This window comes from Salmo salar, chromosome 23 (assembly GCF_965601325.2).
Source record: "Salmo salar chromosome 23, fSalSal1, whole genome shotgun sequence".
NCBI lineage: Eukaryota > Metazoa > Chordata > Actinopteri > Salmoniformes > Salmonidae > Salmo > Salmo salar.
The window spans coordinates 28,968,155-28,992,731 of NC_138313.1; the positions used below are offsets into that span (position 1 = coordinate 28,968,155).

The following is a 24,577-nucleotide window of genomic DNA, read 5'->3' on the forward strand; positions in this document are numbered from 1 at the left end:
TTGTGTTGCTTCACAGTCCCCGCTGTTCCATACGGTGTATTTGTATCTGTTTTTTAAATCTAATTGTACTGCTTGCATCAGACATGCATTTCTTTGTCAGATGGCTACTGCATCTGCTATACAGATATAGACATACAGAAGGAGGGTAATAAAGATAAGCATTATATTGTTAGATTATAAGAGTAACTTTGGTAGATCTGAAACAGTTCAACTGTCAGAGTCAGTTGGAGCACCGGGGCGAACTACCTTCATATCATAGGCCTGCAGGAGCTAAAGATGAATAATAGCTACACCATACCAAACCATAACAATCGTTTCTAAACTTTATTAAGGTAATATCAAAAGTAAGTCAAGCCGTTGTTTATAGGGAAAATACGAGCAGAGGAGCTAATGTAAACCAGGGAAAAAACGTACTACCCTCCCCTACGCCCCTCCAAAAAACACACAACCCTCCCCTAAGCAAACAAATTGTTTTTACAACCCTCCCCTATTTTGGACCACCGCTCCCCCCAGTCAATTTCGATCTGTCACTTAGCAGCATCTCCTATCTGGTTTGATGATGAATGGAGAAAAAGTCATGATTTATCAAAACAGCAGTGGCATTACTCTTGGGCTCAGTGTAATGGAATTTAAGGTTGGGGTGTCATGTTTTTTTCTCCAATACTTTACTGTCCTATGCATAGCATTAACATCTATTAATACTGAGATGGAAAAAATTGTTTTCTGTCTTGTGTATGCGTGTGTTTTTGACATCCTCTACCTTTCAGACTTTCCAAGTTACGGATCCTGGAACTGCGAGAGAACCACCTGAAAACGATGCCAAAGTGAGTGACTCAGCACACAGAGACCTCACCTCACCAGGGCAGCTAGTGTTAGCTACAAAGGCGTGTTTGATCATGGGATTGAAAGGAAATGTCACAATAAACTAAACTTTGCTCTTTGCCAACATACCTTTCACTGAACTTCATGGGTAACTTGCAGCCAATATCACTGATTCCTGCAAATAGAGAGAACTATCATGCTGAACTTTCTTTGAGTGTTATCTATCCACATGTTAGTAGAGAGTCCTTTATTACAATGTCTGTGTTTTCCCCAAGCACCTAAAATAAATGATATCCCTCGTCCCATTGCACTCTAGCCAGCCTACCCACCTCAGATCTGTCCCCTCTCTCTTATGGAGAAGCTACTGATGTAACCATGAGACGTGTCTGTTAATGAAAGCCCTGACCGTTTTAGCAGCCAACATGCCCATACAGCCCCTATGAATCATCCAACCCTGCCCAAGGTACTACTCCATATGGAAGCCTTCGATTTTTATCATTATCCATGCACCACACAAACCTTAAACCTCAGCTAAATATTGTCATGAATAATGTGGAAATTGAATAAGTTGAGGTGACTAAACTGCTTGGAGGAACCCTGGATTGTAAACTGTCATGGTCGAAACATATTGATACAACAGTAGCTACGATGGGGAGAAGTATGTCCCTAATGAAGCCCTCTCTGCCTTCTTAACAGCACTATCAACAAGGCAGGTCCTACAGGCCTGGACTGTGTGGTCAGGTGCCACAAAGAGGGACTTAGGAAAATTGCAATTGGCTCAGAACAGGGCAGCACGGCTGGCCCTTGGATGTACACAGAGAGCTAACAATATGCATGTCAATCTCTCCTGGCTCAAAGTGGAGGAGAGATAGACTTCATCACTACTTGTATTTGTGAGAGGTTTTGACATGTTGAATGCACCGAGCTGTCTGTTTGAACTACTGGCACACAGCTCGGACACCCATGCATACCCCACAAGACATGCCACCAGAGGTCTCTTTACAGTCAAGAACAGACTATGGGAGGCGCACAGTACTGCATACAGCCATGACTACATGGAACTCTATTCCACATCAAGTAACACATGCAAGCAGTAAAATTACATTTAAAAAACAGATGAAAATACAACTTATGGAACAGCGGGACTGTGAAGAGACACAAGCACAGACACATGCATACCACAATAACATACACGCTATACACACACGTACATATGGCTTTTATGTTGTAGATATGTGGTAGTAGAGCAGTGGCCTGAGGGCACACACTTCATGTGTTGTGAATGTGTTATGTTTTTAAAATTGTATAACTGCCTTAATTTTGCTGGACCCCAGGAAGAGTAATCCATAATAAGTACAAATAGAAATATACACCTCCGGGTGGCCAAATAGCCTGAGTAACATTCCAGGCTGGAATTCTAATGGGCAGATTAGTGTGAGAGCATGGTAAATAGCAGCTTCTAAAGCAAATGCCATCTGTCTCTCTCTGTGCGATGGGTAGCATGTGTCAGAGGAGGGGCACTGTGCTGTGCTGTCGCCAGTCCCTGTTGTTCAGGCCTTGTTATTTGATGTCTGAATGAAATGTGAAGAAGGCCCCGTGTTGGAACGTGTGTGTACAGGTGTGTAGCCAGTGGAGCGCAGCCAATGATGTTGCGATTTATCATAGTGGAGAGTGCTGAGCTGCAAGCCCCAGAGACGGACACACACACTGCTCACATTAGTTGGTGCATGCTGGCTCCCTCAGGTGTCCTGATTGAAAACTATTTTTATCCAAACATGACCAATAAACTTACCCTCACACTAGAAACAAAGTTGAATGAAGTAAACTCTTCCTCTTCCACCTCGGGTGTGGCACAGCCAGGGATGTTTGTTCATTTGTGTAAACCAACTGAAACGTGTTTCCCCTTGAAGATAAGTGTAATGTCCTCATTCAATTAATGAGTTTATCATGTTACCGTGGAGTCATTGGAGGGGAAGTGTATCCTAGAGGAAGGGTATAGATAACAAATAGGCTTTGATATGTTATGAAGGATGGTGAGACATTCTGCCATGAGGGTTCTGATCTGTTAGTTCTCACATTATTGTTAGAATTTACTAATTGCTATGTGGGCCAGCTGCTCTATATCATGACATAAAACAGCAGTATCTGCTTTAGTGATTTGACCAATGGACGCTCACTATTCACCACTGAAGACAAAGGTCCTCTGCAATACCAAGCCAATATAACTAATAATGCTGTGCAAAACATCTTAGATTGAATCATTCTGACATTGCTCTCCCCGGCTGACATTGTGTACATTACATTGCATGGATGAACGAGTCTAATTTGAGGTGTTGCCTGGTGCAATGGAGAAAGCCATTTCATGTTATATTAATCATTAACTAACTGCATTGTTTTGATTTGAGCTGTTTACATTTGCTGTGAATATTATGTGAATGTGTGGGGATGTCTGGCTAGCATGCCATACCCCTCTGGGATGGCACAGTTGCAGGAAGCCTGGTTTGGAGGGAGTGTTGCTGGTGATTGGCCTTTCTAAATGGGGACTTTGTTTCTATGCCAGAATCTGAGGCTCTTCCCTCTTGTTTGCTGCAGGTCAATACACAGACTGTCACAGCTGGAGCGATTAGACTTGGGAAGCAATGAATTCACTGAACTGGTAAGAAAAGAGGCTATTTGAAGACGCCAGTCACATGGACAGCAGCTGTCACCACACAGGCATCCATGGCCCAGAAGACCTGGGGGACAAGCCAGAGCAGGCCCCCCCTCAATCTGCTCTGCACCCTCATTAGGTCTCCAGCATTGCTCCCCCGCCCACTGTGTGTGTGCGTGTTTGGGCGGGCAGGCATTTGTGTTTGCGTGAGTGCGTGCCTGTGGGTGGGTGGTGGGTGTGCAGGCAGGCAGGCGTGTGTGTGTGTGTACACTTGATGCATTATTTACTAGGGTAGCTCAAATGTGCACGACTTGGCACATCAGGACACCCACCACCGAGCACATTTTAATTGGCTGTTGGAGCTGGAGTAAACAATGGCAGGGACTTTATCAAACAATCCAGCCCTGTCCCCATGCACTGTGCTTGATGCTGGCCATGTCACATTAATTTAGTGGTTGTCTAAATCAATCGCCTGGTCTGTAAGCGGTAAATGACCACAGAGTCTGGGGAAAACATTGAGTCTGAAACCAAAGAGTAAGCCATGATTGTGTTTTTTTAGCTAGTGATTTGACTAGTTAACCTTTCTTTTAACCCTCCCTTTTCATCCTATTGGCTATGTTCTCTGGACCGTGTTCTGTGTATTGATCTCACTGATTAGTGGTCCGGAGTGGTATACTACAAAGCAGGATCAATGAGTTAGCCAGTTAACTTTGATAAACAACCAGAAATGACTATTGATTTCCTGGTTCATTAAGAAAGCTAAACCTAGATATGTGTTTTTGGTAGTTGAGTCAAAGAGACCATGCCCGTTTCAACCTTGTCTTTCAAAAAAATGTAAACATGATTTCAGAATATTTAGGCAAGTTAGCTGGCTAACTCATTGATCCTGCATTGTAGTATACCCTTCAAGTTTAGAGCAGAGTAATAGAACAGAGGAGGGAGATAAAAAACAGTCATACTATTCCCAGGTTCTCAGAATGGGAAATGGATGATACACTAGAGAGGTACTGTGAGGGCAAGGTTTGATCAAAATGCTGCATGGTCATTGACCAACAATCCCTGGAATATCTGAAAGGGGGCAATATGAAGTGTGAGGATGCAGAATGCTCAGGGAGGGAGGGAGGCTTTTCAAGGGTGTAACATAACGTCTCCAAGTCATCCCTGGTTAACAAAATCTCACACTGTGCTGGGACTGGGACTGAGGACTGGGGAGCCCTGGGGAGAGCTGCTGGCTGAAGCCATGCATGACATGCTCTGTGCCACAGGTCCCACTGATGCCTTAATTGCGCATGTGTAAATGTGCTGTTAGTGTGAGGCCCGGGCTGCCTCCACAGAGCCCTCTGTCATGCACACAGCAACACCTGCCGCCTCCTCACTCAAGGGGAAAGACAGACCGGCACAAATACTCAGCTCAGAATGACTGAATGAATGTTTTCCTACTCTTTCTCATGCAATAGTCTGAACTCCCAATCTGTGCCCTACTTAAATACAAGCATTTCTCCGTCTACTTATGACCTATCTCATTCTCCCAGTGGTTCCCATCCTTTTTCAGTTATTCTACCACCAACTGATTTTTGCTCTGCCTGAATTACCCCCTCATGTGCATTTTACCAATAGGCCTATGGTCTCATGAGTCTTCTCAAGTACCCCTGGTGGATAGGCCCAGTACCCCCTGGGGTCCTAGTGCCTCTGGTTGGGAACCACTGCTCTACCTCATCCCCATTCAAGGACTCCTGATAGCTTTTTGCTGATAGTGTGAGCAACATTACCAATTTCCATCTCAATTCCCCTCAGATAGAACCCTCTAGTGTAGCTTTATTGCCTGGTGATTTTGAAGCCCAGGGAAAATAGAGTGCATTTTCTCACATTCCTTAAGCTGTTGTTGCTTCCTTGTCTACCCTATACTTTGTGCCAACATGCCTGATGCATTTTCTTCAGCTGATGGTTTTTGTGGTGAATCTTAGTGTTTTTCAGCCCTGAGAATGAATGGACTTTATCCACCCTGGTTTACTGGTATTGTTTTGTGGAGGGAGACAGCTTTCAGTCAAAAGAGCTTCTAAGAGGCTGACTGAACCAGAGGCTCTATGAAAGCTCTCTCCAACTGATTTAAGCTCATGCCTTATTTTAGTGGCAATCATTCTTCAGCTGAGGAGTTGTATATTAATACTCAGTTTTACTAAACTGCAAACATTTACATGTATCAGACCAGGATTCAGAAGACCTTTTGCTTTTTTGACATAAGAAGATATTCAGCACAAGCAGCTCATTGATATGAATGAGACTGAAAACGTTGTCTGTCTTACTCTAGGCTAAGCACATGCAATGCAGAAGATGCAGATGTAAAAACGTCAGGAAAGTGCAACATCAGAGGTGATGACCTCAGCACATGTGGGTCCAGCTGAGCCAAGAACAGATGCTGAGGTGTGTGTCACAGTGGCAGAGAGTGATTCAGGGAGTACTGTAAGTGAGGAAAGTTTCCTAATTAGTCCCTGCCTGGGGAAGGAAGAAAGGTTTGGTGGGGGGGGGGGGGGGGGGGGGGCTGGTGCTCAGAGGGCCGGTGTAGAGAGCAGAGCAGTGGATGGCATCAGCAATTACATCGCGGCGCTTCAAAGACGGACAAGAAGACATGCCTCTGCACAGGAAGCTCCACGGCACCGAGCGCTAACCAAGTGTTTCATCTCCATCCGGAGAGAACCGGAGATATGGACAAGGTGCCAACACAGTCCACCGTGCCAACCAAACCCCTCTCTTTGTTTCTCATTAAAACTTACAAGCAAAACAGTGTGGTGCTACTGTACTGACTCCAGCTCTACTGTACTGTAGATTGTGAGTAGTGGAGTATTGACTCATATTACACTCAACACTTCATGAGTTTAATGGGGATTTGTAGATTTTGTGTGATGTTTTGGGAGGGTAGAGGGAAGGTAGGGGACACAGAAACTACAGAGAGAGTTTTTAGCAGCTCCTCCATTACCCAATGCCAGTCAACCTTGTTTATACCCTTGGTGGGAAGGAAACTTAATTCGTTTTTGTTTGAAGTTTGCTAACAATTTCTGGTTCAGTAGTTAATAGAATATGCATGGCATCAGTTTGATTTTAGATTGCTATGTTATAAAGGCTCAGTTGATACTGTAGGAATTTCAATATTGTTTTAGGAAGTGGTTGTGTACCTCCTGTTTGTTATTACATTTTAGCAGACGCTCTTATCCAGAGTGACTTACAGTAGTGAATGCATACATTTCATACAATTTCATACATTTTTTTCTGTGCTGGCCCCCCTGTTGTTGTTGTTGTTAGGTTTTGCCTGATTCCATACTGAGATTCTATCAACATCCAGTTTTTTTAGGAGCATGCCCTTTCCAAACTTAATAAAACATCACAACTTTTTAGTGAACACACAAGGTACTGTAGCTACCCTCACAACTGTGAGAATAAATAATACTCAAAAATACTCTAAATAGAGAATATTCCAGAATACCATTTGGAGTCCTTATCGATTGCCACACCAGTAAAGCCACAGGCGTAGCATACCCCCCCCCATATGAACACGTCATAAGCTATTACATTTTTTTTTCATTATAGTAAATTTGCTTTAACCTCTATGGGCTATGTGGGACGCAAGCGTCCCACCCCTGGTACACCCAATCAACAACAGGTGAAATATCAAGACCGCCAAATTTGAAAACAATTAAATGTCATAATTCAAATTTCTCAAACATACAACTATCTTACACCCTTTGAAAGATAAACATCTCCTTAATCTAACCACGTTGTCCGATTTCAAAAAGGCTTTACGGCAAAAGAATAAAGTTAGATTATGTTAGGAGAGTACATTGACAATAGCTGTGTGTAATGTTTTGTCAATTCAAAGACAGGCGTCACCAGAAGCAGAAAACCAGCTAAAATGATGCACTAACCTTTGACAATCTCCATCAGATGACACTCCTAGGACATTATGTTAGACAATGCATGCATTTTTTGTTCTATCAAGTTCATATTTATATCCAAAAACAGCGTTTTACTATGGCGTTGATGTTGAGGAAATCGTTTCCCTCCAATAACCGCCAGTCAAGCAGCACAACAAATTAAATAATTACTATTCGAAAACATTGGTAAAATATTATATTGTCATTCAAAGAATTATTGATTTACATCTCTTGAACGCAACCGGATTGCCAGATTTAAAAATAACCTTACTGGGAAATCACACTTTGCAATAATCTGAGCACTGCGCCCAGAAAAATACGCTTTGCGATACAGACTAACCGTCATGTTGGAGAGATCTAAAATCGAAAATACTATGTAAATAATCCATTACCTTTGATTCTCTTCATCAGATGTTACTTCCAGGAATCCCAGGTCCATAACAAATGTAGTTTTGTTCGAAAAAGCTCATAATTTATGTCCAAAAAGCTCCGTGTTGTTAGCACATGATCTATGCCAGCCGGACTTCTCGTCATGAACGAGGGGGAAAAAAATATTTACGTTCGTTCAAACATGTCAAACGTTGTATAGCATAAATCATTAGTGCCTTTTTTAACCAGAACATGAATAATATTCAAGGCGGACGTTTGCATTCTCTTTTAAAACGTTTTGGAACGAGACTACCCAACATGAACTCGCGCGCAAGAGTCTAATCGGCCATCACCGTTCCAAGGCTCTTGTTCGTTCAGTTCTCACAGTATAAGACTCAAAACACTTTCTAAAGACTGGTGACATCTAGTGGAAGCCATAGGAAGTGCTCAAAAATTAATAAGCCCCTGTGTGTTTCAATGGCATAGGCTTAAAGGTAATTCAACACATCAGGTATCCACTTCCTGTCAGAATATGTCTCAGGGTTTTGACTGCCATATGAGTTCTGTTATACTTACAGACATCATTCAAACAGTTTTAGAAAATTCAGAGTGTTTTCTATCCACCCTGAACAATAATATGCATATTCTAGCTTCTGAGTTGGTGTAGGAGGCAGTTAAAAATGGGCACATATTTTTTTCAAAATTCTCAATACTGCCCCCTAGCCCCAAGAGGTTTTAAGCTGATGATCTTTCTGTTAGCCTCATGGCAATATGTATATAATAGCAGGAAATTAGCTCTTAAACAGCAACATTTTCTCTCAGCGTCATGGCAAAATGTGTAAAATAGCAAGAGATTCGCTATAAAACTTCACATTTTTCTCCATGCCCCATGGCATAAAAAATGTTATAGACAAAAAAAAGGTCTGTCCTTGCTCGAACCTTGCGGGGGCCCCAGTAAACTGTGCTACGCCACTGAGTAAAGCCACACCATGCTGCGAAAAGAAATGCATGAGAGAGATTGGAATTGATTAGGGCAGCATGAAGGACTGTGAGGTCTGTCACCTAGTCTCCCAGGCTGGTCTAATGGAGTGATTTCACATAGTCAGGTAGAGCCTTTAGCCCTGATAGTCACACACAGTCTGCATAGGCCTCTCCACATGTCTGTATCGAACACAATCACTCACAGGACTCTATATGTTCATTACCCCACTCTGGGGCCCATGCAGAGATTCAAACACACCGTTTCCATTATAGAATACGGAACGTGAGATAATTCTATAATACATCTGGAGGAGCGACTTTGCACCACTCATTGTGCAAATGCCACCATTGACATGCCTACTTTGTTTAGTAATTATGCCCATTGGTATTGTGGCATGAGATTATTCACTTCTTATATTGATTGGTGTTAAAACCGCACTTCCTTTACTTAAAACTACATGCCACTCGCCAGCCTGCCCATGAGACAAAATGGCCAGGGCTTTCTTATCTCTCTGCCCTAGTTCCTGGGATATTTTCTATTGTCCAGCCCTCCTGCGCTGGTTGTTCTAGACACAGACGTAATGTGTGTGTTTGGTGTTTCAGCCTGAAGTCCTGGAGCAGATCCATAACCTAAAGGAGCTATGGATGGACAACAACTCACTGCAGACAATACCTGGGGTAGGCCTACACCTCCATTCATTATCTGTCTGTGTGATTTGTCATTGGCCCTGATGAAGTCTGTGTATGGGCAGTGATGTGCTAGTTAGTTCATGTGGGTCAGTGCATGGGGGTTAGTGATGCACCACCATAGGGCAACCTTTGAAAAATGTTCCCTCAAACCCCTGTTTTCTCTGTCTCCCACCCCCTCTAACATCCATCTGTCCATGTCTCTCAAACCCCTGCTCTCTTCTCTCTCTTTCTCTCTCTCTCTCTCTTCCCCCTCTAATATCCATCGCTTTGTCTCTCAAACCCCTGCTTTTTTGCTCTGTCTCCCTCTTTCTCACTCACTCACTTTGTTTCTCTCTCTCTTTATCTCCCTTTTTCTCTCCCTCTCTCCCACCCCTCTAACATCCATCGCTCCATGTATCTCCCTCCCCTGCTGCTGAAGTGTATAGGGAAGCTGAGGCATCTGCGCTACCTGGACCTGGCTAAAAACAGGATTGAAAGCCTGGACACTGACATCTCTGGCTGTGAGTCCCTAGAGGACCTCCTGCTCTCCTCCAACATGCTGCAGCATCTGCCTGACACCATAGGTGAGGCCATAGAACATCTCTGTTCTCTTCCCTCTGCAACAATAGTGTCTCCTGATTAGATTGTCTCTGCTCTCTTCCATCTGCAACAAATGGTATCTCCTGGTTAGATTGTCTCAGCTCTCTCCCATCTGCAACAAATGGTATCTCCTGGTTAGATTGTCTCAGCTCGCTCCTGTCTGCAACAAATTGTATCTCCTGGTTAGATTGTCTCCGCTATCCTCCGTCTGCAACAAATGGTATCTCCTGGTTAGATTGTCAGCTCTCTCCCGTCTGCAACAAATGGTATCTCCTGGTTAGATTGTCTCTGCTCTCTCCCGTCTGCAGCAAATGGTATCTCCTGGTTAAAGAGAAAAGAGAAAGGATCAAGAAAGGATGATTAGGAAAGATGGCGGAGAGAGGATGATTAATTCTGTAATGACTGCATTCATCATGGTGGCTCCTCTCGGAGGTTGTTATCTGAGAGTGCATTTCCTTGAGTTGTTTTGTCATTAACAATCAAATGGCTTGCGTCATTAAAGTGTCATTTGTATTTGGAGTGAAACATTTATTTGTTTGAATCCTGGGATTTAATTTACACAAACTATGAAGTTATTTTGTACTTAGTAAGTTTTTAAATAATTTCCTGGCTGTAAATTAATGAAATGGTAAGAGGATTATGTTGGCAATGGGTTTGAATAATTCCTTTTAACTGTGTTTTTTTGTTTTTGTTTGTTCCTTTTTTTTAATCATCAAATGAGTGTTTGTCTCTATTGCAGGAATGTTGAAAAAACTCACAACATTAAAAGTGGATGACAACCAGCTCACCTCACTGCCTAACACCATTGGAAGGTGAGTACCTTATGAGACCCATTATGAAACCGATTGCACTATTTTGTTCACATACAACTTCTTAGATTGCAATCCCAGAACTCCCCTCAAGTCGAATAAAATGTTTTGAAATTATTATGCCAAAAGCTAAACTACAGTCTTGTTTATTAGTTAATCTCTATCATGAAACTGAATGGCAGTCAATTTTAGGGCATCTATTGCATAACCAAATTAAAAGGCGTCAGACAGCAATTTTGATGGTAAAACCAGTTGACACGTTGAATCTCGTCTTCTCCGCCACTGGTTTGCTGCTGAGCTGAGCTGTATTCAACACGGCCTGTGGATAGAAGGGTTCTGAAACTCTGCTGAGTCTGGCACCTTCTCCTTGCTGCTCCTTCTCACCTCACATCGACTAACGCTGATTGGTTCCATCACTGTTCACACCGAGTAGAGTGATGCAGTACATTGTGTCTCAGTTGACGGCACTGAGAGGAGATAGATAGATAGCGCTATCCATCTTTCTCTCTTTCTTCCCCCCTCCGGCTTGCCATTGTTCCAAAATGTGCACTGACATTTTGGGTGTGTGCCATTCATTTGTTGTGGAATATGGCTGTCTGAGAGGAGTTGACTCTGTGCCAGTATTGTAGTTTCAACAGCCAGCCTAATATATTTGTTTTATTTGATATGCTGTATATATTATATCAAAAATGTAATCTGGAAAATATAATGAATCAGAGTGAATTCTGTGGGTCAACTCTGAACATGCCCTGTCATTGAGACTGTGATCTAATAGGTCAGGGGTCACCAACTTACAACTCATCATGTCATGTTCATCCTTATCCCCAAGCCTGTGATACTGTTTTCAGTGCACCTTTTTTTCTTGGTTTGTCATTGGTCGGTTTTGTGTGTTGTGGTTATTTCACATGCATCTAAAATGGGCCACTTAGTGGACGCGCCAAATTAGGGTAAGTAGACCGCGAATCACTGTCTCCTGTACACGTTCCTCCTCGCCACAGCATGTTTATTCAGGCAAGTGCTCACCTTAACGTTCCCTGTCTGTACTGTATGTTCCAGCCGGGGAAGGGGATCCAGTGAAAGTTCTGCATATGGGAGGCCAGCTGGGACAAATGTTGAGCTAATGACTCTGCTGTGTGTACAATAAATACAAATGAACTCTGTCCAGTGAGGGGAGGCAACTCTTCCCCTCGTCCTCTCCTGGTCATGTACACTGACATTGTACACTATACGCTCTGTTGGAGCTTGAATTTAGAATTGTTGGAGGCTGTAGAGGACATTTTAAAGCTGGACAGTTGTTGTTGATTTTGCTTACAAATTCATTGTCCTTTCAAATCTGACAAAGAGGCAAGGGCATTTGACTCAATAAACACTGTGGCTTTAGAGTTTAAGATATAGAGTGAAGTTTGTCATTCATGAAGTTCAATTGGAGAATAATATTCAATAAATATTTTTAAATGCATACTGTTGATTATATTCTGATTGAAAAGAGATACTGCACCACCAGATACTGATAGTGAAATGGAGTCCGCAACATCAATGATTAATTTCCCCTCATGGGATTAATACAGTTTATGTTCAAATCATGTTTTTATTTTATTTTAGTTTGCCTTCTAGAGGAATATCTGATTCTATCAAGTCATGGTTTTTGAATATTGTCATGATTCTCACAAATCCACTTGATTGACCATTTTCACCTCTGTAGCCTGTACATGTCTTAGATGCATCTAGTCTTAAAGGGAACCCAATTATTATTTGTTTCCATGGACACCAAGGAGGGACCAAACATCTGAGGCTCCATCTGTCAACAACAAATAATGCAACCTGTGGCAGAAATGAATCTACCGGTGGCTTTTCCTCAAAGTGTTTGAGTGAAATAATATTTGTATCATTATGATATATCTAAATGTTCCACTTCAAGAATTCACAGCACATTTTTAGCAGACGAATGAAGTAGGTCTGTGCTTTGTAGGTTCTTAACAAAATGATATGCAAATATTAACACGGTACATCAAAGACATGTGAAGTAGAGTATCTATGCAGAATTGTGGTTGTTTTGCCTGTAGTATTGTAGATAGTGTGTTGGTTATGTTGCGTCTATTAATTTGTTGCTCTTACACCAATAACTAACCAAGTGAAAGTAGCTGTGGCACGAAGGATTCTTAAGGCGCTCTTTCTCCTCTCTCTATCTCTACCCAGTTTATCGCTTTTAGAGGAGTTTGACTGCAGCTGTAATGAATTGGAGTCCCTCCCCCCAACCATTGGCTACCTGCATAACCTCCGCACGTTTTCTGCTGATGAGAACTTCCTTGTTGAACTACCCAGGGAGGTACGTCTATCTGTCCCACACCAATAACCTCACACTGATCCCATACACACATACACATACAGTGGGGTTGGGAATGATTCAATCCCTTGATAAAGATGAGCAAAACAGGTCCGATGACATGAGCTCTTTTGCCAGATACACGAATGGTAGGTTTGGCCTTCGAAAGAACAATGCATATGCAGAACATACCTCATCTGTACTGTAAAATATGGTGGTGGATATTTGATGTTATGAGGCTATTTTGTTACCACTGGTCCTGGGGTCCTGGGGTCCTTGTTAAGGTCAATGGCATCATGCACTTTACCAAGAGCGATAGTATTAGTATAAAACAAATATCATTTTTTATATATTTTTTGAGCATACAATATATACTACATGACCAAAAGTCATCAAAATCTCATTCCAAAATCATGGGCATTAATATGGAGTTGGTCCCCCCTTTGCTGCTATAACAGCCTTCACTCTTCTGGGAAGGCTTTCCACTAGATGTTGGAACATTACTGGGGGGACTTCCATTCAGCCACAAGAGCATTAGTGAGGTCGGCCATTGATGTTGGGCGATTAGGTCTGGCTTGAAGTCGGGCTTTCCAATTCACCCCAAAGGTATTCGATGGGGTTGAGGTCAGGGCTCTGTGCAGGCCAGTCAAGTTCTTCCACAACGACCTTGCTTTGTGCAGGGGGGCATTGTCATGTTGAAACAGGAAAGGGCCATCCCCAAACTGTTGCCAAAAAGTTGTAAGCACAGAATCATCTAGAATGTCATTGTATGCTGTAGCGTTAAGATTTCCCTTCACTGGAACTAAGGGGCCTAGCCCGAACCATGAAAAACAGCCCCAGACCATTATTTCTCCCCCACCAAACTTTACAGTTGGCACTCTGCATTGGGACAGGTAGCGTTCTCCTGTCATTCGCCAAACCCTGGTTCGTCCAACGGACTCCCAGATGGTTAAGCATGATTCATCACTCCAGAGAACGCGTTTCCACTGCTCCAGAGTCCAATGGCGGCGTATTCGATTTTATACACCTGTCAGCAACGGGTGTGGCTGAAATAGCCAAATCCACTAATTTGTCCACATACTTTTGTGTATATATAGTGCATCTCAGTATTTGTATTATTTATTTTACACTGTCTTTTTTGCTCATCTTTATCAAGGGAACCAATAATTCCAGACCCCACTGTACACTCACACACACACACACACACACACACACAATGCATATATTTCTGTAATTGATATGGTTTGGTGCATGGATGGAAAGTGATCATTGAAATGTATGCTTGCCTCCCTTTTGTTGCAGATTGGGAACTGCAAGAATGTGACAGTCATGTCGTTGCGCTCCAATAAACTGGAGTTTCTACCTGACGAGATTGGGCAGATGACCAAGCTACATGTTCTCAATTTAAGCGACAATAGGTTACTATTGGTTACCACACACACACACACACACACACACACACACACACACACACACACACACACACACACACACACACACACACACACACACACACACACACACACACACACACACACACACACACAGTGAAGCCATATGTTCCTCACACTCTCCTTGATAAGGAAACAGCTTAATACTGTAGGCTTGTGTTGTGTGTCTATTTATTTACATAGCGCGTAGGTGGAATGGGACATTCTTCTGAGGAGTTTATATAAACTAGTGGTTATTATTTTGCTAATGGCCCATTAAGATAGCTGCACAACATTAGAAAGCACTTCCCCTGCCCCCGGGCTAATTAAGCTCTTTATGAGATGTTTAGTTGCTCTGCCAGTGATTTACTGGATCCAAGGTAATTAAACCATACTATCACTAAATACACGGCACCCATTAGGCAGACCTCTGTCCACAGGCGGCACCGCACACCACAGAGCTGAACGTTCAATCACATAGGCTTCCTCAGAACTAGGACCCAGTCACTCCAACCCTGCTTCATTCTACCTACGGTAGCCGTCAACACTGTCTCCCACTGACAGATTTCTGTTGTCAAAGCAAAGTTCACTGAGCGTGTTGCCACGGTAACTTACTTTTTCCCCTTTGTGTGTTGGTTAACTTTCCTGTGTGGTGGGTGTCAGTCAGTCAGAGGCAGGCGGGCTGTGATTGTCTTTGGCAGAGGGATAGTCTTGGCTTTTCACATTGGACTATACGTTGATCTGTGTCCTTGAACACATCAGAACACAATGTGCCTCTCACACACTCTGTGGAGAATGATGTGAAGTTGAGCTCAAGCCACTTGTCTGAATTATTTCCACATAATCACTTCTCACTTTTAATCGCAAATTAAGTTACCTTTTGAAGTTTAATAAACAAAAACATATACTCAATTAGATGATATGCCTTCTTATTCCCTATTTTGTCTTCTCCCTTACACAGATTAAAAAACCTTCCGTACACTTTCACAAAACTAAAAGATCTTGCTGCTCTTTGGCTATCAGACAATCAGGTAAATATGATCTTATGTGTTGTTTTGTTGGGAAGTAATGACTTTACATTTACTGATAAATTCTAATGATGTGATACCTGTGTATCAGCGGTACTTGAAGAGTTAATGATGTGTGCTGTGTGCAGTCCAAGGCCCTGATCCCTCTCCAGACCGAGGCCCATCCAGAGACCAAGCAGAGGGTCCTCACCAACTACATGTTCCCTCAGCAACCACGACATGATGAGGGTGAGGTAGAAATGACATGTAACACATGCTGACATTAGGGGAAATCCTGACAGCCAACTATTCCCTCAAAGTGGACGTCGTACTACTATCAAATCAAATCAAATTTTATTAGTCACTTGCCTCGAATACAAAAGGTGTATTATACAACCGCATAGTTGAGGTAGTAGGTACATGTAGGTAGAGTTATTAAAGTGACTATGCATAGATGACAACAGAAAGTGGCAGTGGTGTGGGGGTGGGGCAATGTGAATAGTCTGGGTAGCCATTTGACTAGATGTTCAGGAGTCTTATGGCTTGGGGGTAGAAGCTGTTTAGAAGCCTCTTGGACCTAGACTTGGCACTCCGGTACCGCTTGCCATGCGGTAGCAGAGAGAACAGTCTATGACTAGGTTGGCTGGAGTCTTTGACAAGTTTTAGGGCCTTCCTCTGACACCGCCTGGTATAGAGGTCCTGGATGGCAGGAAGCTTGGCCCCAGTGATGTACTGGGCCATTCGCACTACCCTCTGTAGTGCCTTGCGGTTGGAGGCTGTGCAGTTGCCGTACCAGGCAGTGATGCAACCAGTCAGGATGCTCTTGATGGTGCAGCTGTTGAACCTTTTGAGGATTTGAGGACCCATGCCAAATCTTTTGTCTCCTGAGGGGGAATAGGTTTTGTCGTGCCCGCTTCACGACTGTGTTGGTGTGCTTGCACCATTTTAGTTTGTTGGTGATGTGGACACCAAGGAACTTGAAGCTCTCAACCTGCTCCACTGCAGTCCCATTGATGAGAATGGGGGCGTGCTCGGTCCTCTTTTTCCTGTAGTCCACAATCATCTCCTTTGTCTTGATCACGTTGAGGGAGAGGTTGTTGTCCTGGCAACACATGGCCAGGTCTCTGACCTCCTCCCTATAGGCTGTCTTGTTGTTGTTGGTGATCAGGCCTACCACTTTTGTGTCATCTGCAAATTTATGGGTGGTGTTGGAGTCGTGCCTGGCTGTGCAGTCATGAGAGAACAGGGAGTACAGGAGGGGGCTGAGCATGCACCCCTGAGGGGCCCCTGTGTTGAGGATCAGCGTGGCTAAGGTGTCATGGATATGTATTTACAATTGATTAATGATGTTTGATATACCCTTTGAGGTCTTCACGGGTCCAAAAAGTTGTGGATGAATTGACCTGAGGAAAGTCAGACCAGTTCTGAAAGAGCCCGTGGAAAAACAGACCCAAACAGACCCAGACTCGTTCAGATCCGAAGAGAAAGATGTATAGAAACCTCTAACAAATGACAAAACTGTTTGATGTGTAGCATATTCAAAACTTTATAGCCATATTTTTATTGGTTTTTACTTTCCTAAAGCAATAAATGTCCACTTTACGGTTCAGCTGTTAGAGATTTATGCGCTAAATGCATCAGGGCATTGCATGCATTTAGGGATATAGGTGTAGGCGTCCACTCTGATATTTCTATATTTTTTTAAATAATATAAAGGAGAAGAAGCTTAGACCTAGCCCTAGAGAGACTGAGAGAAAGATAGAGATATACCGGAGCCATGTTCCCAACACCGACCTGCATTTCTTTATACTTGTCTGCTCAGATATAGGCGTACAGAAGGGGGCTAATTCGTTCATTTTCAATCAGAATATTTTGTATAAAGATAAGCATTATACTGTTAGATTAAAGGAGTAACTCTGGTAGGCCTAAAACATTCTTCCTCACCTCATGTTCAATTGTCCGGAGTCAGTTTGAGCGCTGGTGCGCACTACCTTCATAGGCCTGCAGTAGCTAAGCCTAATAATAACCATACCACACCAAAGTGTCTTAACTTTATTTGGGTAATATCCAAAGTAAGTCAAGTCATTGTTTATAGGGAAAATACGAACAGGTTGTTATATTGCGACATTAAATTAAGTTTGTATCTTTCCCTCTTTGGTTTTTGCTTTTCATGCTTTAAGTGCGAGTAGCCCCAGGCCTAGTGGTAATTCTATTATATTGTGGCAAATACATCATTACAGTTGGATCTTAATTTGACCAAAGAAAATGGCTCAACAATATGAAACAAACAGATTCTTAAATAGGCCTCCAATAATAACAAGTATATACAATAATAATAGTAAATAACTAAATTTTTGAAAATTCCATCAAACCTGAATAGCACACAATCCATTTGGCCATGCCAACTGTGGTGGATATTATAAAACAAGGATTTGCTGGAGACCAAGTTAAAGTAAGGTTCTTTATTTCTGAGCTCAGAGGGAACAACAGAGTGTCTACACTGCGCAGTGTAAGTCTGAATTACGAAGCATTGGGTGAAGTAAAGTAAATATCTTTATAATTTCCTGTTCTTGGGCGGGACTGTCAGTTCTCCTTTTATACAAGGACACATGATCAAGCTGGTTTGCAACACAGGATGATTCTCCCAAGAACAGGAGATTATAATAGGACAGTTTCACACAGTTTCACAAGGTTAGTCACATACTCAGTTATGTGGACACATACAGTTAAAATGTCCAGTTACACAACGTTCTTTTCGTCTTTGTCCACTACAATATTGAAACTTGTCCCCAAGGACATTGCCTTGTCGGCTTCTTTTCACTATACTCTTTCTGTTCTGACATTAGTTTTACTTTAATGAAAAATATCTTCATAATCAACAGTAGCCTAGGCCAAGACTCCATTCACTCTCTCTTTCTCTTTATCTCCCTCCTCAACAGCAAGCACACGTGAGGTGAGCAGCCGGAAGCAGTTTCAGCTGTACATAAGCTATACGCTTTATTGAGTTGCAATTGGCTGACACAGATTACAAGCTTGTGCAGTTATCATCACCTCACACAAATTAAATTAACAGAGGACGGGTCAAATCGGGTCCGGTCGGTAAATCCATTTTAATTGCACAAAGCTGAGACCCGTGGCAATTATATCAGACCCGACCCAGATCCGAACAGAAGTCAGCGTTTATGAGCCGTAGACGCTTGCGTCCGCTCGGATCTCGGAATTTCAGGTCTGTTGGACCCGTGAAGACCTCTACTTTGAGGGAGTTGACAGGTGGTTAGGTTAGGTGCCAGTGCACTGTATGCCGGTGGTGAAGTGAGCATGTCAGAATCGCATCAGTGTGAGGCCAGTGCACAATAAGCCTGTCTCTCTGCCCTTCCTCCGTAGACTACCAGTCAGACAGTGACAGTTTCAACCCCACCTTATGGGAGGAGCAGCGTCAGCAGAGGATGACTGTGGCCTTTGAGTTCGAGGAGAAGAAGGAGGAAGAGGACAACTCTGGAAAAGTCAAGGTTTCATAGGACTTTTTGTTGAGCAATTCTCACTGTTTTTATTTAGTTATTCCCGCTTATTTTTGCCCGTCCTCTCTGTCCAGGTTGAGATCAATCTGAAGCGCTACCCTACACCGTACCCAGAGGATCTGAAGAACATGGTGAAGTCAGTGCAGAACATGGTGGGCAAGAACCAGCATCCCCTCAGCACTAACTGCTCTGGTACCAATATGGAGTCACGAAAACAAGAACAGTATGAGCCCCCCTGGCCCATGCCCCCCAAAGAGGTAACAGGCCAGGTCACACCACACACCCAGAGACCCACACATACCATCTCTCTCTCTCTCTGTCTCTGTCTCTCTCTCTCTCTGTCTCTGTCTCTCTCTCTCTCATATTCATATATGCACAAATGCATAGATTATACATTTTTGGATGAATGGGATAAATATGTTTCACTTAGAGTTTCCTGTTCCAGGTGATGGAGAGAGAGATGAAAGAAAGAGAAAGAGAGTTCAACAAGACTCAGATGACAGAGCAGGGCGTAATCCACAACTCTGCCATCGACATCCCAAAGCGCAAGGACAAGGAGGATCTGACTGAGAGCTCAGAGGTATAGCAACAATCTCTTTATCTCTTTGTGTACTTATTACGCTCTTGTAACACCAGGAAAACTAAACTAAACAACCGCTTGTATTGGGCACGATGCGGGAGGGAGTAATGACATAAATGTTTACACTGCAGCCTCAAGGTCCTTTCAGGCGATTATGTCAGATTTAGTTGTCCTCAGTTGCCTCTAATGTTTCAACGTGAGAGTTCCGGTAGAGGTGAGACCAGTTGTATTGAACGTGTGGGAACTTAATTTCATTGACAGAACTGAGATAATTTCGAAAGATATAGATTAATGTAAGCTCAGCCCACTGGGCGCAGACGTCAGTTGTCAACTAATGTGAAATCAACCAAAAATGTGAACGACTGGCTCGATTCGGTCTTGTGTAGCAAAATTTGAAATTGTGTTTTTTACATTGGATAAAAGTAGAGACTCAGAGTTAGAAAATGGTATATCATACACTACAGTTGAGGAACAATGGAAAAGTAATTCTGCTTTGAAAGTTGATAAACTTGTAACCTCACTTTTGAGAAAATGGTTCTTGAATGTTTAGGTACACCTACTGGACAGCTCTTCTTTGTCTACACCCATTCAGCATCGTTCACACCCTATTAACCTCTCTTGACCGTCCCACCTGCGGGACACACTATTCAACAGCCTGTGAAATAGCAGGGCGCCAAATTCTAAACAACAAAAATCTCATAATTCAAATTTCTCAAACATACAACTATTATATCCCATTTTAAAGATACACTTCTCCTTAATCCAACCACATTGTCCAATTTCAAAAAGGCTTTACAACGAGAGCATAGCATTAGATTATGTTAGCACATCACCTCGACAAGAAAAACCACACAGCCATTTTCCAAGCAAAGAGAGGCGTCACAAAAACCAGAAATACAGCTAAAATTAATCACTAACCTTTGATGATCTTCATCAGATGGCACTCATAGAACTTCATGTTACACAATACATGTATGTTTTGATCGATAAAGTTCATATTTATATCCAAAAACCCAATTTTACATTGGCGTGTAATGTTCAGAAATGTTTTGCCTCCCAAAACTTCCGGTGAATGAGCACATCAATTTACAGAAATACTCATCATAAACGTTGATAAAATATTAAACTGTAATTCAAAGAATTATAGATACACCTCTCCTTAATGTCAGATTTCAAAAAAACTTTACAGCGAAAGCACACTTTGCAATAATCTGAGTACAGCGTTCAGACACGAAACCAAACCCGCCATTTTGTGGAGTCAATAAAACTCAGAAATAATATTATAAATATTCACTTACCTTTGATGATCTTCATCAGAATGCACTCCCAGGAATCCCAGGTCCACAATAAATGTTTGTTTTGTTCGATAAAGTCTATCATTTATGTCCAAATACCTCCTTTTTGTTCGCGCGTTCAGTCCACTACTCCAAATGCAGGAAGCGCGCAAAAATGTCACGACGAAAAGTCAAAAAAGTTCTATTTACGTTCGTAGAAATATGTCAAACGATGTACAGCATCAATCTTTAGGAGGTTTTTAACATAAATCTTCAGTAATATTCCAACCGGACAATTCCAATGTCTTCAGAAAATAAAAGGAACACAGCTCACACTCACGTGAGGGCGCTCCTCTGAGCTCATGTCATTTCCTCACTCATCTGACTCCAGGCCCTCTTGTTCGCTCCATATTCACAGTAGAAGCATGAACAACGTTCTAAAGACTGTTGACATCTAGTGGAAGCCTTAGGAAGTGCAAAATGAACCCTAAGTCACTGTATACTGTATAGACATTCACTTGAAAAAACTACAACCCTCAGATTTCCCACTTCGTGGTTGGATTTTTCTCAGGTTTTTGCCTGCCATATGAGTTCTGTTATACTCACAGACATCATTCAAACAGTTTTAGAAACTTCAGAGTGTTTTCTATCCAAATCTACTAATAATATGCATATCTTACCTTCTTAGCCTGAGTAGCAGGCAGTTTAAACGTCAAAATACTGCCCCCTACCCTAGAGAAGTTTTAAGCCTTAGGCCCACCCATCTCTTTAAGGATTTCACATGGAGGCCATGTTCTGAACAGTGGGTATGATAGTGTACAACCAAAGATTTCAAGACTAAAGGCTGGTTAATACTAGACATGTCTACAGTTGTCGCAGTGACATCATGAACATTCTACTGTCGTCCGACATCAAACTTGTCATTGTCATTATGTAAAGGTATAAACACAAAAACAACAGGCTGCATGATGGTCCAAAATAGCATAACTGGTGTATTTTAACACCAATAAACCCATCCGTTTAAAAATGAATTTAGTGTATGTCAATCTAGCAAACCAGGTAACTAAAAGCAACTTTCTAAACAATGTTTTAGTTTGTTTATAGCTTGTTAATAAAAGCAGGGCATTCTACCAGAGATTTTTTGAATTTGGACACTGTCTTGTTGGCCTAACGTTAAATCCTAATTTTACTTTAGTGCAGGTCATGTTGTTCTTCACATTAACGTCCCTGCTAAACACACACTACATCAAGTAAAATATAACTTTATTTGTCACGTTCACAGAATACAGAAGGTGTAAACGGTACAGTGAAATGTTTACTAGTGGAGTCTTTTGTTTAGACATGTAGCTAGCTAGCTAAACAATGAATCATAATCCAAAATCATAATGTTACTACCATGCATGAATCTATAGGTAGCTAAAGCTAAACCAACTAGCTAGGTTCAATGTTAGCTAGCTAGCTTACATTAGGCTATATCTAGCAATGCAAATGGCTCTGAGATATGAGTAATGTTACTACACAGATCATACACGTAACGTTAGCTAGCCAACTAGCTTGCTAACAGTACGCTTTAACTTGCAATGAAAACGACTTTCTGACAAAATTTGAAACGTACAATGTGGAAAATGTAGCTATATAGAATATCTTACCCGTATACATGGATGAACGCTTCTCCCTCTCTGTCACAGATGCCATGGTTGCCCACGACAGCCTTCTGTGTTCTTTTTTAGACTCCCTCCACATTTGCAATCAAACTCCTGAATTTTCTCCATCTCCTTAGCTATCATATTCTGCTTTCACCGGGCATTCCACTGATTTCAAAACTTGGGCCTCCAGAAAGTGGAGAGCCTTAGCAACACTTTTGCAGTTCTTCGTGATGTCTTTCAAAAAAGCCACTTTAGAAAAATTACACATTTACACATACTAAGCAGCTCATGTTATAGACAGAAGCGCACTACATGGCAGACTAATCCGAACTCATCTCTTGGTATATCCAGCCCATCCATTATCTCAACCAATCATGGCTAGCTGGAAGGTTCCTCACTTTTTCCATGGCTAAACCAACTAGGCTCGTAATTTAACAATTGTATTCGTATTCACAGGCATACAGATTTGTTAAGGCACATGAAAGTTCACGTGTTCCAGAAGGCATTTCTGTCCAAAAATGCATTTTGATTCATATAAATAAAGAAATATTACGTTCATTGCCTCTCCTGTGAAGGCGTATTTTCCTGAAATGAGTCACAAATGTCACCCTGTCATTGGCTTTAGGTACAAATGTCGGTGAAAAAAATACTAAATTCCCTTACGGTGATAACTTCTTGCAAATCTAATCAGTTTTCCACATTGATTCTACGTCATCACATTTCATTTTTGGGTTGAAATAACATGGAAACAACATTGATTCAACCAATTTTTGCCCAGTGGGAGGTTTCAGTGTTTTTGACATACTGCCAGGCATGACAGAGCTTGAGAGGGCGATGTATTAAATCCAGGGCCATGGAATTGTGGCTCAGCAGCTTTTTAGAGGTGATGTGAATAAAACCTGCAGAGATCATAGGATCCTTTCATCTGGAAGCCTCAAAGCCCCCATGATGGCCTCAACTGGGTCTTTGTTAAATCGTTAGCTCTCTTTCTCTGAATACGCAGAGGAGTTAGTGTCTGCTGAGGTGCTGTTTTCATTGTTTTTTAATGCAGCGTGCAAAAAGTTGCATTATTTTGGCAAGCATAATATCATATTGTGGCTAAAATGGAAGTTAACTCGGCCATAACTCAAATGTTAAGTATTAGTGCATTTGCAAGTCCCCAAAGGGTAACCTGGCGCTGAAGTTTTGGCTGTGATAAGGCTAGAAAAATACTGTACAACGAACAGCAGAGGCTGTTGAACAAACAGAGCAAAGGTCAGTGTTAAATGTCAATGGTATTCAGAGGCTAGATCTGAATAGGTAATCTCTAAACGCCTGTTCCCAGAGTCAAGTGGCCAGCATCTGGAGATGAATAAAGCAGGACATACAATATGTACTGTCTCTTGTATCTTCTTACTGTCATTTCTTTGTAAGCTCAGGCCATCGTGATTGATGGGTTTAAGTCTTGAATTACATAAATTAGTTCCGCAGGGGTTGATACTAGGACCTGTTCTTTTCACTATTTATATAAATGCTATTGGTCAATCGGTAAAAAAATAAAAAATGTAATATATATGCGGATGATACTATTATGTACACAGTTGCCCGACTGCTGACCTGGCTGTGACAACAGTCTGATTTTGCACTTGTGCAGGATCCCTTACTGATTTTATAACTCGTACTTAATACAGGCAAAACTAAATACATGTTGTTTTCAGGTTTTCGCAAGATTGTCTCAGATGGATTACATCTTTACTCATCGAATGGTTCTATAATCAAACGAGTCCCTGCATACAAATATTTTGGTATTTGGATTGACAATGATTGATCGTTTTAAAAACATACGACTGAGCTCGTTAAGAAACTAAGATTTAAAGTTAGCTTTTTTTTTTCCAGAAACAGATCTTGTCTCTCTCTAGTCAGCAGGAAGCAGATTGTGCTGTCAACCTTTCTACCTGTTCTTGATTATGGTTATACTATTTATCAAAGTGCAG

The 24,577-nt window shown here is 42.0% G+C and overlaps 1 protein-coding gene across 3 annotated transcripts in view; it reads left to right on the forward strand.

Annotated features, from left to right (window-relative positions):
* Nucleotides 1-24,577, forward strand: part of LOC106584340 (leucine-rich repeat-containing protein 7) — a 118,528-nt gene that overhangs the window by 65,259 nt on the left and 28,692 nt on the right. For all 3 annotated transcript variants that reach the window (XM_082968032.1, XM_045706219.2, XM_045706224.2), the window contains exons 6-18: nt 768-824; nt 3,415-3,478; nt 9,352-9,426; nt 9,857-10,001; nt 10,757-10,829; nt 11,756-11,773; nt 13,023-13,152; nt 14,452-14,567; nt 15,541-15,610; nt 15,736-15,835; nt 18,971-19,095; nt 19,179-19,361; nt 19,550-19,684. In XM_082968032.1, coding sequence (XP_082824158.1) covers nt 768-824; nt 3,415-3,478; nt 9,352-9,426; nt 9,857-10,001; nt 10,757-10,829; nt 11,756-11,773; nt 13,023-13,152; nt 14,452-14,567; nt 15,541-15,610; nt 15,736-15,835; nt 18,971-19,095; nt 19,179-19,361; nt 19,550-19,684 — 1,291 coding nt within the window. The remainder of the gene's footprint in view (nt 1-767; nt 825-3,414; nt 3,479-9,351; nt 9,427-9,856; nt 10,002-10,756; nt 10,830-11,755; nt 11,774-13,022; nt 13,153-14,451; nt 14,568-15,540; nt 15,611-15,735; nt 15,836-18,970; nt 19,096-19,178; nt 19,362-19,549; nt 19,685-24,577) is intronic.